General features: G+C 44.6%; 1 protein-coding gene across 4 annotated transcripts in view; it reads left to right on the forward strand.

The window, feature by feature from the left end:
* The window catches only part of CEP89 (centrosomal protein 89), a 79601-nt gene that overhangs the window by 949 nt on the left and 62922 nt on the right, over positions 1 to 15730 (forward strand). For all 4 annotated transcript variants that reach the window (XM_060129959.1, XM_060129961.1, XM_060129960.1 and 1 more), the window contains exons 2-4: positions 2215 to 2321; positions 7751 to 7909; positions 10684 to 10870. In XM_060129959.1, coding sequence (XP_059985942.1) covers positions 2215 to 2321; positions 7751 to 7909; positions 10684 to 10870 — 453 coding nt within the window. The remainder of the gene's footprint in view (positions 1 to 2214; positions 2322 to 7750; positions 7910 to 10683; positions 10871 to 15730) is intronic.

The raw sequence follows: 15730 nt of genomic DNA on the forward strand, positions 1-15730 counted from the left end.
TTTGATAAGGTACTCCTGAACTCCGTTTCAGATTGGGATCAGAAAGCATGTCTGACTTGGCTTCCTGTTCTCAGCCCTATGACCTGCTGAAGTCATTTTAGACAGGTGGATGTTGAGAAGCAAGGAAGGCATAATTGAAGCATATTTTTCCAGTGCAATTTTGCTAACTCAGCATCTTTATTGAGGTTTTTGTTGTGTTACTGAGTTCCTACTGTGCGTGTGCCAGATACCCACAATTGATTGACAGCCTATGGCCCCAAAGGCTACAGGGTAGACAAACCTGTAAGTCATTCAACACAAAATGGTGAGGGAAAAAGTGCCGAAGAGGCATATACCGGAAGGGGCAGCAAAGTCAGCCGAGAGAGTTGACCTGGGCCTTGGGAGGAGTAAGGAAATAGAATTCCAGGTGGAGAAAACAGCATGTACAAAAGTCTGACGAAGGGTCATTTGCTACGTGGGAACAGGAAGGCAATTCTGAGTGCTACAGCATGTGTAGGGATGAGGAGGGCCCGCCAGAAAAGAATCTGGGGCCACTGATAGGAACCACCTGATAGCAGCCTTAGCAGCCTTCTGTGCCAGGAGAGGACATTTCTCTGTCAACCCGAGAGTTTTCATGCTGGGTTGAGGTAGGATCATCCTGTGTTTTATTAGAGACTAGAGGCAGGAGAACCATAGTTAGGAGATGATTATCGTGGTACAGGGGAGAAATGTTCAGCATACTATGTGAGATTCACGCTATCAAAAAATAAATAAACAAAACTCACGAGGCCTTTTCGAAGGACCTTCTGGATGCCAGCCCCTGGGGATTCAAAGGTGAAGAAAAGCCTTTCTTGTCCTTGAGCATCTGCCAGGCAGCGGGGGATGGGGGAGGTGGCAGACAGACAAGTGTATACCCTGGAGAATGGTGGGATTCAGCAGTGGCTGCTCTTGGGGTTGGCCATCAACGTGGGACTGGGGGTGGGGGTGGGAGGGCTGCAGAAGGCATTTGGAAGGTCTGCTCGTCCCCCACTCCTGAAGTATGCCCAGAACCCTGGCTCTTCCCCTTGGTTGTAACTTCCTTTTCGCCCCCGTACCTTGTGCCCACCCCAGCCTGATTAGTCTTCCCCGGGGCCACTTTCAGTGGGTGCTTCTCACTAGGTCACAAGATCTCCTTAGTCTGGTATCAAAACTCTTAAATGGAAACAGTCCCCACTCTGACTCCAGCTCATTTTGCTAGCCTCTCCAACTCACATGCCTCTGTGTTCCAGCGAACTGGAGTGCTTATTTCTAGAACACTGCCACTAACGTCTTGCTTCATTCCTTTGTTCCTTTTGCTCCCTCCTCCTGGAATGCCTTTCTATCGCATTTCCCAAATGTGAGAGCAGTGGCCATCTTTGAAGACCCAGTCTAAATGCTCTGAGATTTTCTCCAACAGGACATCAGCGGTCCCCTTGCTGGCCCCCAGATCTGAGGGAGCCCTTCCCTCCCTGGGTCACCTCAGCACTTTGTCTTTACCTCTGCCTTGGCACTTTCCATGATTCTGTGTTATATTATAAATATCTGGGTGTTTCTCCTCTGTACTGTCCCTCCTTAAAGATGAGGACAAGATTTCTTCATTGTCGTGAAATGCTGTCATGGTGTTTTGCCTCTAGTAGATACAAATGAATGGCTGGTGCACAGGAAATGAAGATTGGGTTACACTCAGAAACTTCTCAGGGCCTCCCAGTTGCCTAAAGCAGGGTTCTCCGACTTTCATTGTGTGTGAGAACTAGTTTTTGTTACTCTGCATCTTTGAGATAAACTACCTAAAGTCCTTATTAGGCCCCTACCAGGTGTTAGACAATGTGCTAAGCGCCAGAGTTCCAGGGTTGATAAAGACAAGAAGGTTGCATGCTCTTAGGAAGCTTCCATCCAGCCGGGGGGGCGGCAAGTGAGTAAGTAGTGCTGTGAGACCAGTTGGGGTGCTGGAGGGGGACTCTGCGGGATGGTCAGGGAAGCTGTTCTGAGGAAGGAAGGGCCAGAGGGTTCCCACCGAGGGCAGCTATATGGTGCTCCCTGCATGGGCACGTGTGCCTGGCCAGATGGGGCTTGAGGATGGCAGGGGGAGGAGTGGACCTCCTGGTGTGACTAGACCCCTGGGTGACCAGTGCAGGTGTTCCCTCCCAGGCCCAGGGAGGTGTGGTCGCAGTCCCCAGAGATGATCCCATTGACCTCTGCTGGGTTTCATTTGTGCAGAAACACATCATCCGTGGCCTTCTCCCTGCAGCCAGCATCGCACCGAAGCCAGCTGTGCCCCGCACACCTCCTCCACGTGGCCCCAGCCCCTCTCCAGAGAGACCAAGGTGAGTCTCGGGTGAGCAGGCACTGAGGTCACCCTGAGCTCAGCCACCAAGTGCTGGGTCCCGGAACTGTTCAGATGGGTAAGAAAATCACAAGGAGGGTGATTAGAATCATGTCCTTTGAAATACGTATCACGGTTCCATAACGAAGCACTTAATATGGTTTCTCCGTGGGATAATGGTCTGTTCTTTTCAGGTCTGTGGAGTTCTCACATGTCATAATTGAATGCAATTTTTCAAAATATAAAACACTGAAGCACAAATACTTAGGTTGATAGTATGTTAAAAGGAATTTGAAATGTGCACATAATTTTCTTTTTAAACACAAGTCTGCTTTTCAGAAGAACTGCTTTGCAGGAAGGAAGGAGAAGTGAGCTCGCTTGCCAGGGCCCGAGATACCCCTATCCTTCAGTGCTCCTAACACACCAGAGAGCTGACTTCTTTTATGCCTAAGACCCCTGCCTATGCCCTCCAAAATTTTAGGCACAGGAGAATTTTAGACTTTCTTTTTAATCCATAAAATACATGGATACATGGCTTAACTGTTAACAATGAGAAATAATTTCACTCAAGGGTGGTACCTTCTTTTAGTGTTCTTTGAATATTGTATGCCTCCTGATAACAAACACTTTGAAATACTTTTAGTGTTTGTTTTTTCCTTTGGTACAATCTTGATAACAAGAAGAGCCATTTATTAGTGTTTCCTCTGTGCCAAGGACTCTGGTCAGTGCTTAAGAAGCACTGTTTCATTTCATCCTCTCAACGATCCTGTGAGAGAGGTCCTGTTGGCATCTCTGTTTTGAGCTCAAGTGTTAGTCATTGGCCCAGGGTCTCACGGCTGGTGGGTGGTGGCATCGCTGCGATGGACTTGTAGGTCTGTCTGGCTCTTCAGTGTTTGTGTGAACAACCCTTAAGTTGTGTCATTAGAACTGAAATGTTTATGTAGCAGCAGTAGTGAGAGAGTTAGCTTCACATTCCATTATAAAGCAGAAAAACAAACAAAAGACCACGTCATTTCGCGGCAAGCATGCTGTAGACTCGTTAGAAAATCTTTGTAGTCTCCTGTGTTTTCCAAAATATATTTCTGGATTATGATCTTTATTAGCCCCAAATAATCAACATGGTTTTGGCAAATTTGGCCTATTTCTAGGTTATTTTACTCTAAAAACTAACATTCAAATTAACCTCTGACATTATTCCACTTCGCGTCTAGCGTAATAGTGTAAGAATCTTCCAGCAATCACTTCTGTTTCCTCCTTCCCATCCTTTGCTACTGTCGTTGTATGTTTTAATTCTATATGTTATAAACCCCACAATATGGTGTTCTTATTTTTGCTTTAGATAGTCTTTTATCTTTTTCTAAAGCAGTTTTATTATATAATGGGTGTACAGTAAACTGTACATATTTAAATGAATAATTTGATGTTATGACATATGTTTATACCTGTGAGACCATCACCATAATCAAGATAATAAATGTATCTATCATACCCTCAAGTTTCCTCATGCCCCTTTGTAAATCCTCCCTCCTTCCCCCTCTCACTTCCCATACCTCGGCCCAGCCCACCCTCATCCCCATCCCAGGCAGCCATCGATCTGCTTTCTATCACTATAAGATTAGCCTCCATTTTCTAGACTTTTTTATAAATGGAATTATATAAAATACTTATGCTGGGTTCTTCCACTCAGCATAATTATTTTGAGATTCATCCATATTGTTGTGGAAATCAGTAATTCATCCTTGTAATTGCTGAGTGATATTCCATTGTATGAATATGCCACTGTTCGTCCATTCACCTGTTGATGGATATTTGCGTGGTTTCTAGTTTTTTGGCTACTAGAAATAAAGCTGCTATGAATATTTGTGCACAAATCTTTGGACCTGTGGTTTCATTTCTCTTGGGTAAATACTTAGGAGTGGAATAGGTGGGTCATATACTAGGGATATATTTAACCAGAAACTGTCAAACTGTTTCCAAAGTTGTTACTCCATATATGTTCCCACCAGCAGGGTATGAGTTCCATTTTCTTCACGTGCTCACCAATACTTGGTTTGATCAGGTGTGTGTGTGTGTCTGTGTCTGTGGCTTTACAACTATTTGACAATTAGCCATTAGCTCTCATTCACGTTGACTGTCTATAGGTTTATTTATTTATTTTTGGCTGTGTTGGGTCTTCATTGCTGTGCGCGGGCTTTCTCTAGTTGTGGCGAGTGGGGGCTACTCTTTGTTGCCGTGTGCAGGCTTCTCATTGCAGTGGCTTCTCTTGTTGTGGCGCACGGGTTCTAGGCTCACGAGCTTCAGTAGTTGTGGTGTACGGGCTCAGTAGTTGTGGCTCGCGGGCTCTAGAGCACAGACTCGGTAGTTGTGGCACACAGGCTTAGTTGCTCCGTGGCATGGGGCATCTTCCCAGACCAGGGCTCGAACCCATGTCCCCTGCCTTGGCAGGCAGATTCTTAACCACTGCACCACCAGGGAAGTCCCTGTCTATAGGTTTTTGAAGGTGGTGACAGGTGCGTAGATAACAATGTACAGAGCTTGTTTGGTGAATCTTCATCTTCATTGCACTTTCTGGACAACCATACTGATAAAGTATGGGATGTTCCTTATTCCTTTGGACCAGACAGTTTTGTTGAGCCTGGAGTCCATGTGCACACCTGTGGTTCCTGTCAACTTCCTGGCAAATTTCTGGATCTCTTCAGGTGTCCAGGGGTCACCTTTCTTGAAGCTTGCTCCAGGGATGTGCTTGTGAATGTTGGTGGGTTATTCTCTGGTCACCACCTCATTGATGGCAGACTGGCCCCTTCTTCTCTCCACCCTTGTTTGTGAGAGCCATTCTGCCAGGCCCAGGTTGAAGGGATTGTCTTAGCCAGTCTTATAAATTTTGGACATTCTAATAGGTGTGTAGTGGTATCTTTATTATTTTATTTTGCATTTCTCTATTAACTAATAGTGTTGAACATCTTTTTTTTTTTAATATAACTTTATTTATTTATTTATTTTTGGCTGCGTTGGGTCTTCGCTGCCGCTCACAGGCCCTCTCTAGTTGCGGCGAGTGGGGGCCACTCTTTGCCGCAGTGCGCGGGCCTCTCGTTGCGGTGGCCTCTCACGTTGCAGAGCACGGGCTCCAGGCGTGCAGGCTTCAGTAGTTGTGGTACGCGGGCCCAGCAGTTGTGGCTCACGGGCTCTAGAGCACAGGCTCAGCAGTTGCGGCACCCGGGCGCAGCTGCTCCGCAGTATGTGGGTTCCTCCCGGACCAGGGCTCGAACCCGTGTCCCCTGCATTGGCAGGCGGACTCCCAACCACTGCGCCACCCGGGAAGTCCCTGAACATCTTTTCATGTGCTTATTTGCCATTGTATATCTTCTTTGGTAAAGTATATCTTCTTTGGTAAAATCTTTTGCCCACTTTAAAAAATTGGGTTTTGTTCCTATTACTGTATATATACACTATTCTGGATATATATTCTGGTTACAAGTTCTTGTATCACATACAAATCACATACAAATCACATACAAATATGTGATTTGCAAATATTTTCTCCCCATCTATGGCTTATCTTTTCATTTTCTTAACAGCCTTTCAGAGAGCAGAAATTCTTAATGTTTATGAAGGTCAGCTTGTCAGCTTTTTCTTTTACAGATCATGATTTCAGTATCATATCTAAGAAATCTTTGCCTAACCCAAGGTCGTAAAGCATTTTATCCTATATTTTCTTCTAGAAGTTTTATAGTTTTAGCCTTTACATTTAGGTCTGTGATGCATTTTGAGTTAATTTTTGTGTATGGTGTGGGAGGTATAGATTCAAGTTCACTTTTTTGCACGTGGGTATCCAGCTGTTCCAGCACCATTTGATGAGAGTTACCTATTGCCATGTAAGTAATTACACCAAAACTTAGTGGCTTTTTTTTACTTTGCCATGCCGTGTGGCTTGCGGGATCTTAGTTCCCTGACCAGGGATTGAACCCGGGCCCTCGGCAGTGAAAGCACGGAGTCCTAACCACGGGACTGCCAGGGAGTTCCCAAAACTTAGTGGCTTAAAACATAAAACAATAGCATTTTTAATCTCATATCTTACTATGCTCTTTAAGTTATTTTTTCCTCTCTGTATTTCATTTTGGTTATTTTCTATGGTTTCACCTTTAATTTCACTAACCTACTGTTAATCCCATCCAGTGTAGTTTCCGTCTCCTGAAGTTCAAGTCTTTTTAATAATATTCCATGTCTCTACTTACCTTTTGGAACATATGGAACATAATTATAATAACTGTCTTAATGTCCCTCTCTGTTACTTCTAGCGTGTCAGTTCTGAATGGGTTTTGATTAATTATTCTCTTCATTATGGGTCATGTTTTTCTGTCTCTTTGCATGCCTAGTTTATGTATGTTTGCACACTAGACACTTCTGTGAGTTTTACCTTGTTGAGTGCTGGATATTGTATTCCCACAAGTCTTCTTGAATTTTTTTCTGGGATGCAGTTAAATTCCTTGGAACCAGTTTGATCTTTTCGGTCTTGCTTTTGTGATTTGTTAGGCAGGCTCTGGAGCCGTGTTCAGTCTAGGGCTGCTTATTCTCCACCACCTTTAGAGTACCCAGCGTCCCATGAAGTATAATGTGTTCCCGTCTGTGTGGTGGGAACAGTCACTGTCCGCAGCCCCGTGTGAGCACCTGGCACTGTTCCTCGCATCCTCGTGGATGGCTCTCCCCCAGCCTTCCGTAGTGTCCTCACACTCTTGCGCTGACGAGCATTTTGCTGAGCACTCAGGGGCCTTCTGCAGGTTTCTGGAGTTCTCTCTGTTCAGCTCTTTCCTTTCTGGTCTTCTGTCCTGCGAATTCTATCTGCCTTGGTGTTCCCTGACTCTCCACTCCATTTCCACACCTCGGCCTGGCTCCGCCTCATTTCCACCTCCCTGTGCTGTGACCTGGAAGTTTTCTCAGGCAGTAAGCTGGGACAATTAATTGTTTATTTTGCTTTTTCAAGCGGGAGGGTAAACCCATTACCCTGTCTGTCCTTTATTATAGTTTTGAATAATTTGCAAAATTTTCAAATTCCTTTTCATTTCTTTTATATCTTTTTATTTCTCCTTTTCCCCCCCCCCATTCTGATCTTTCATTTTAATAGGAACACTACTTGAATATAGACTGCCTGGATTACAGACCTGGTTTCATCTCCCATTAGCTAGGAAAGCTTAGACAAGTCATTTAATGTCTTTGAAAACTGGAGATGACAGTAATATCCATTCATACAGTTGCTGTGAGAATGAAGTGAGATTGTGCAATGGCGCATAACAGACTACAGGCACGTAGCCAGGAGGTACACACTGAACACTGTAGAACTGAAAGTAAACCTTGATTAATTCATGTATCCTGTTGTTCAACCTTCACCTTGAGGGTTCGTGTCTCACTGGCTCACTGGGATGTTTTTGTCCATAGATCTGCTCTGGCTGCAGCCATTCTAGCAACAACATTGACTGGCCGGACTTTTGCCATTCCTCAGCCTCGCCGGAGATCCCACTCTGAGAGTGACACGACCTACCTTGAAAAGGACAGTTTCATCGAGCCCTATGCCACCACCTCGGAGCTGAGGCATCGGTAAGGACCATGTCACGGGTTCAGCTTCCTCTCGGGGCAGAGGCAGGGCAGTTCTGAGCGTGTGTGTGTGCATGTGGGTGCATGTGGCTAGGACTAGAGCTTAGTACTCGGGTTTTCATCTCCAATGTCAAAGGGATACTGTCTCGGGACATTAATCGGTCTTGAATTGTATCCGAATTTTCTCTAGAGTGGATCTTGTTAAATTATAGCTTGTGAAGACACCGGTTGCTTTCATGGCAGCCCTGAGCTGGTGAAGTCAGTGTTGCTTTTAGCCACAGCCTAGATGGTGAGAGTTGTCAGTCTCCAGTTCTCGTGTATCTCCTCTCTGAACGGTCACACTGAATTTACCTTTGTTGACGCCTACTGTAACCTTTCTTCTTTAACATCACTTTCTCTACTGCTTGAGCTGGATTAGAGCTGACATAGGGCCAGGAGCCAGGAAGGTTTCCTCCTGAGGGAGAGGGCACTGGGGGAGAGCTGCGGGCCATACAGGAACCAACTGGGAATGGGTTGGGAGGTGGTCAGTGTGGGGCTGGGATGAGAGAAGAGGGAGCATGACACATGTGAGCAACTGAAGGAAGACATTTGTGGCTGGGAGGAGTCAAGTGAGGTGGGGAGTCATCCGAGATGGTGCTGGAGGAGTGGGCAGGCTGGGGGTGCCTTTGGTATCCTGTTCTGAGGTTTGGTATCTCCCCCAGGAGCAGTGGGAAGACCCTGAGGGCTTTAAGGGCTTGTGGGGTGGAGGTGGGGGATGCATCACTAGATTTGCCTTGTATCTGCCATGTTTATTCAATTTTGGTTTTTGAGTTGTTTTTAACATACCAAAATGTTCTTTATTTTTATGTATTAAGAGCTAGCAGTCTTTGTAGTCTCTGACATTATTGTCAAATCTAGGAAGATCTTCCCTATTACAGCATTATACAAATGCTCAGATATTTCCTTCTAGGATGTGTTTATAGTTTTGGTTTTTGAATTTTAATCTTGACTCCATTTCTGAGATGTTTGAATATAGCCTGTTTTTCTCCTGGTAAGAATTTATACTTCGGCTGAATAAGAACTGAAGATGAGGAAGTGATTCTGAAATTCACAGGAAGGAATAAGCACATAAGACCATAAGAGGAAATCTGGAAAGGAAGAATAGTGATTCAGGGGGAGGGCTGCATTAGCCCCATCATATATATATATATATATATATATATATATATATATATATATATATTTAATAAATGTACTTATTTATCTTTGGCTGTGTTGGATCTTCGTTGCTGCACGTGGGCTTTCTCTAGTTGTGGCGAGCGGGGGCTACTCTTCGTCGCAGTGTGCGGGCTTCTCACTGCAGTGGCTTTTCTTCTTGTGGAGCATGGGCTCTAGGTGCACGGGCTTCAGTAGTTGTGGTGCACCGGCTCAGTAGTTGTGGCGCACGAGCTCAGTTGTTCTGCGGCATGTGGGATCTTCCTGGACCAGGGTTCAAACCCCTGTCCCCTGCATTGGCAGGCGGATTCTTAACCACTGCACCACCAGGGAAGCCCCAGCCCCATCATATTTTAAAACATTTAGTTGAAGTAGTCAAAGTAGAGGAGGGCTGGTTCAATGATAGAGAGGTGCACGTGAACACCCTGAGGTGAGCCTCGTGTTTGCAGGCATATTGAATCTTTAATAAAGGCAGCCCCACAGATAAAGGGAAAGGAAAGGATTCAACAGTATATTCATTAGCAGTATTAGAAAGAAATCAGCTTTGAGCCTTTCCTAATTCATACACCAAAACAAATTCTTATTGAATGAAAGGATTAATTTTTATATACATAGAAATAAGACCATGAAATCCTATGCCCAATCTCATCAAGCCTCTCAGACAGAGAAGCCTGCTGTGTACTTCTGAGCTAAGATTTGGAAGGTTAAAAAAAAATGTTTTTTTAATCATCTGTATGTTAAAAAAATTTATAGTCAAAATAAGATCAATAGAATAGGAAAAATATTTATAGTAAATACAAAGTCAGGGTTTTAATTTTAGTAGATGGAAAAGTTAATTTCATATTGGAATGGGCGTACTAGAGGCAGAGTAGATAAATGGACAAAGGCCATGAGCAGACAATTCACAGCAGAGGAACCAGGGCTCACATCCAAATACATGGAAAAATATCCAGTCTCAGGAAGAAATGCACATTTTTACAGTGAGATTTCAATGATTTTGGCAAGTTTTAAAAAATTATTACCAACATAGTTGCAGGTTGGGGAAACGATTTTGCGCGGACGCCTGTGGACCCACGAAACGTTCCTGCTGGTGGTGGTGTACTTTCCGTGTGTGTGTGTGTGTGTTTATACTGTTCGACTCAGCAGTTCTCCATATGGTTGGTTGTTTTATGGGACTAATCCTCAATACAGAAGAGATTTGCTACACATTGACATTCATTACAGGGTTATTTATGATGGTGAAAATTGGGGGAAAAAAACCTAAGTAGGGGGAACGGGTGATAAAACTGGTGTATGAACCTAACCTTTTGACTTTAAAAACTTGTTAACGAGGAGGCAAATTGTATATGTATGCAGTGATAATAACTATAAAAACCTAGGTGAAAAGCTAGAAAGAAATGCTAACAGTGTACAAAGAGATGGAATTGTGGATGGTATCACCCTTTAGCTTCTGTATATTTCGTAATGTGGTCGTAATACTTCACAGTGGAACTTGAGGCAGTGCATTTAATACCCGTATATGAACCTATGTGAAGCATTAAGTGGCTTGTTTGTTTGCTTTGCTCTTGAATGTTCTAATACAGACCACACAGGCAGAATGAGACGGGAAGAAGATCCTCTTTGCCATCCTTTGAAATGCTGGGCTACGAGGAGGAAGAGGACTCTGACACCTACCTGTCAGGCAGCCACAGGGAGTCGGGGGACACAAGTGCTCGCAAAGAAGAGGGAAGCATCAGCGACGCCGTGTATGCCGTGCCACACAGAAACCAGGTGCTTGCATCGTTCCAGCGTTTCTTCTGCACCTTGACATTAACTCATAGTCAGTTGTGTCAAGTGCGTTAGTAAGGATTTTCCTTTTCTCGCTTCGGCAGTTAATGGCTTTTGTTTGGGGGCTTATTTCTTTTTAACATGTCCAGTCTCATTTTCTGTCTTGTTAGGCTAAAATTCAAAACTCTTTCCTTTATCCTTCAAGACAAGTCCTTCAAAAACAGAGATAAACATCTTCACATTCTTTTTTTTTTTTTTTTTGCTGTACGCGGGCCTCTCACTGCTGTGGCCTCTCCCGTTGCGGAGCGCAGGCTCAGCGGCCATGGCTCACGGGCCCAGCCGCTCCGCGGCATGTGGGATCTTCCCGGACCGGGGCACGAGCCTGTGTCCCCTGCATTGGCAGGCGGACTCTCAACCACTACGCCACCAAGGAAGCCCCATCTTCACATTCTTAATGTAGGTTTCCATCCGGTGCTGGTCATCCTGCTCTTTCCTTTGACCCCCCAAAGCTAATTTTCCTGTCACTTTTCTGTATCGATGTGTACATTGCAGTGTTTCTTCAAATTCATGCCTGACAAGAGGAGGTATGATCACTCGTCTCTCCTTAGCAGCAGACGTTCTTTGAGTGCTTACCCTGTGTGAGTCAGTAAATCAAACTCTCACATGCATTGATTTCCTGCTGTCTCGCTGACGTAGATTCCGTTTACGGCCCCATCACACATGGGGGAGCCGACGTCCAGAGAGGTTGAAGGAGCCCATTTCTCCACCATTGCCTGCGTGCCCTGGTTTAAACACTCTGCTCCCAGGGTTTTGGAAACTGCATAGCACCATTGCTTTAACAGCAAAGGACAGCACCATAATTTCTTTTTCCTTTCTCGCTTTCTTCTTTTTCACCATCACTATAATGTGTTATTTGTAGTGAGTATACTTACAGACTTGGAACATCCAACTATAATATATGCAGATTGAATATATTGACTATCCTCCACTATATTGAATCACATTTTAAGTGACGTCAGGGAACTTATTTTGAGGAATCCTTATGTGAGTATTTCAGAAACTAACCGTCACTTTCTAGCATATACAGACTTTAACATGCAGAGTTAGGTTTCTCTACAGCAAGGAGCACTGGACAGGCAGGCAGCTGCCAAGAGCCCCAGGAGGTCAGCTGCGGGGCTCTGACAGGCCTGTGTGAGCTCCCACTGCCCCTCTGTCTGCACACTTCCTGGCTAGTATGTTGGACCCAGGTTACAGATAGAGCTGTATCACTCAACGATTTTGGAAGTAAAGCTCGCTACCACATTTCCCTCAGAGGAGAGAGATTATAGTGACCTGTACAACCTCCTTTGTCGTTAACAGAACAGATAGTTTATTTTTCAGGCAAGTGTGTCATGGTGGCTGTAGGATCCATGTGCAGTATGGAATTTTTATTTATTTATTTATTTTTTTGGCCGCTCTGTGCGGCATGTGGGATCTTACTTCCCCGACCAGGGATCGAACCCGCGCACCCTGTGTTGGGAGTGCGGAGTGTTAACCACTGGACAGCCAGGGAAGTCTCGGAAATGTCTTTTATTTAAACGCTTGAAAAATAGAGCAAGGCAACAAACACTGGCGAGGCCTGGTGAGGGTGTGGAGGAGCTCTCTAACGCCGCCGGGGCGGAGTTGACGCCACCACTGTGGGGAGCTGCTCGGCACTGTCTGTTAGAGCTGGATACGTACATTTTCTATAACCCAGCCCCCCGCAACTGAGAAGCAGAAAATAGCATAGCATGTTAGTGTTCTCACGCTCCAGAATGAACAAGTATTGACATCTTATCTTTTGTTTCTCGTTTTTCGTTTTTTGGGTTTTTTTGCTTCAGATTTTTTAATAAAAGAAAGAAAATTACACTTAGGGTTGAAATCTTTATCTCCCATCTGCTCCATCCCTGGATAGCCGTCTTCTCCTGGATTTGGGATGTGTTCTAGAAGTCTGTTTTTTTTGTTTTTTTTGTTTTTTTTTGCGGTACGCGGGCCTCTCACTGCTGTGGCCTCTCCCGTTGCGGAGCACAGGCTCTGGACGCGCAGGCTCAACGGTCATGGCTCACGGGCCCAGCTGCTCCGCGGCATGTGGGATCCTCCCGGACCGGGGCATGAACCCGTGTCCCCTGCATCGGCAGGCAGACTCTCAACCACTGCGCCACCAGGGAAGCCCTATATATGTTTTTAATTGTACAAAGGTTACCGTACTGAATCAATCTTTCCACCTCTTGGCTTTTCCACTCAGCATTGAAGTTTTGAGATGGATACATGTTAATTTATTTGTCTACTCACCTCCTGATGAACATTTAGGTTATTCCTTTGCACGTTTGGTACGTGTACCTATGTGTGCTTCTTCACACTAGATATTGCCGAATTGTTCTCCAAAGCAGTGGTTCCCAGTTGCCTTACCAGCAGCAGTATGTGCGTGCCGGTCTCCATCTTTCTGTACATCCCAGCCAACAGGAAAGCCTTTCCCTATACAGCCCAGGAGCCGAAGGTGGAGTATTAATAACTGATTGCAGTTGCAAGGTCTTATCATAACCTGAACATTGTCCTGGCTGGTCGCAGATGGCATGAATGAAGGGGCCCTTAAGCTGGAAGGGGATTTCAGTTTCCCACAGCCTTACAATACAATAGGGGGAGGAAGACACATTGACCTTTTCTGAGCATTTGATATTTGCTAGGCAGCTCACACATGCCGTTTCATTTACTTCACACCCCTGGCGGTAAGTGTGTGAAGAAACAGGATAAATAACTTGCCCAAGATCATCCAGCCAACCACCCAGTGGCAGAGGCTGGATTCAGATAAGGGCAACCCAGTTTTCCCTGTTTAGAATTAAAATTTGTGTTTACAATCCTTGTGCCTATCAAGAATATTTCTTAGACATAGAGCTTTTTTTGTTTTTTTCAAACTGACGAAGTAGTCTTAAATTTATCATATGATTAAAATACTTATCTTTGAAAAGAATCGATGTGTGCAGCATGTAAAACTGCTGTTTCATCACTAGATGGCGCTAGCTCTGAAGGAGATACTGCCAATGGGGGATGTTTTCATTAAAAAAAAAAGTAAAATTGCCCTCCTTATTTTTACTATAGACATTCTATAATCTCAGGTAAATAATTTACAATTTTATTCTTTTTTATCGAAACTAGTAAGTTAAGGAAACAGACCAACCCACATCGGGCAATTTGGATATAAGTCTCTACCTCATGCCTCTCTCTGTGTTTCAGGGTAGTTTGGGCAAACATCTTCATGTGAGGTGTGCACCCACTCAGAAATGGCCTAACAAATGGAAAGCAAGTCTTGTTTTCAGCAGTTGTCTTGTTGGTGCCACCCAAAAGTAAGGCTGCAAGGGAAGTGGGGGGCGTGAACGTGTGGTCAGTTCCCACAACGCTAGGGCCCAGTGGAAAGAGCAACGCCATGGACAGAGACCTGAGTCCAAGTCCCAGCTTCTTTAGTTCCCAGTTGTGTGACTTGGGAGGTCTGATAATGTCTCTGTGCCTCAGCTTCTTCATCTTATAAAGGGAGGAAACTGTCTTTGGGTAGGTAAATAATTCAACACTTACTTGTTGAGCATCTGATTGAGTACTAGGTATTGTGCTAGGTGCTGGAGAATCAGTATAAGACAGAGTCCATAGTCACACAATTAATAATTAATTAAAGGAAGTGTACACGGTGGCATGAGACCACATAACCTTTTCTGAGAGGACTGCTGAGAGTGACAGCAAAGAACGAGTTAAGGCCTTTCTTCTCCCCTTTGAGGTCACTTGATTTTTCTGCCTGATACCTTTGTAGGTTCATTCTTTTATCTTTTGAAGTTCAGTAGTATCACCAGGATTAATCGTGGTGTTTATTATTTTCTGTCCTTTTTTCCTGAAATTTAGTGCATATAATTTAATTCTGCAGACACAGATTTTCATCTCCCTTTTTTATTTTCAGGGAATATTTCCTCCCCTCTTTTATTTTATCTTTGACTGGTTTCATCATCCGTTCATTGTTTCTCCGTTGGGAGCGCTAGTTATGCGTTTGCTGGATATCCTTTGTCTTCCATGTCTATTATGTTTTCTGTAATCCCTTGTCCCTCCATTTCCTTTTCAGCTTCCCTTTGCGTGATTTACTCTGTCTATCCTCATCTCTCTCAGCACTTGGTCACTATGTTTTATGGCTTCTCGTATAGCTTTTACCTCTGTAGTGGTTTTATTTTGCCTTTTGTTTTTGTGAGTTCTGCTGATTTACTTCACACATCTTTCTGTTGCCTTATCACTTTACCTGATCTCCTGGATCTCTTCTTTGGGTTCCTCATGTCAGACTGTGCTGTCTTTAACTTCTTTGAGAGTATAGAGCTGGATTCTGGATGGCAAAGGTGGGCTCTCCCAAGTGTCCCCCTTTAGCTTCGCCCGCCCTCCCTTCTGCCCTGTGGGAGTTACTGTACGTCTCCGGGGACCATCACATCCTTGCTCTCAGTGCACCCGTCAGAGGATCACTGTGGACCTTTGCAGCCGTGACAGTTTGTGACTGTCGGAGCATCTGCATACCTGACGTCTGAGGAAGTTTGGCGGCTTCTGGCGTTCTCCCTGTCTTCCAGGAGAGTGTAGTCTAATTGCCTGCTACCATTTTCAAGAAGTCACCGATAGGATGTTACTGAAGCCCCTCTGTCACACATTCTTGCTCTTGTTGTGTTTGTGGATTTGCAGAGCATCTTGTCATAAAATACCATATATTCATTCATGTTGTTCATTTATTCATCCAGCCAACTGCCAACCAACGAATATTTGAGTGTCCGCCATGTCCTTGGATCCAGAGAGGAATCATTCATGCAGGGGTAAACCAGTTATCTCTAGAAA

Source organism: Lagenorhynchus albirostris, chromosome 19, assembly GCF_949774975.1.
Source record: "Lagenorhynchus albirostris chromosome 19, mLagAlb1.1, whole genome shotgun sequence".
NCBI classification, from domain to species: domain Eukaryota; kingdom Metazoa; phylum Chordata; class Mammalia; order Artiodactyla; family Delphinidae; genus Lagenorhynchus; species Lagenorhynchus albirostris.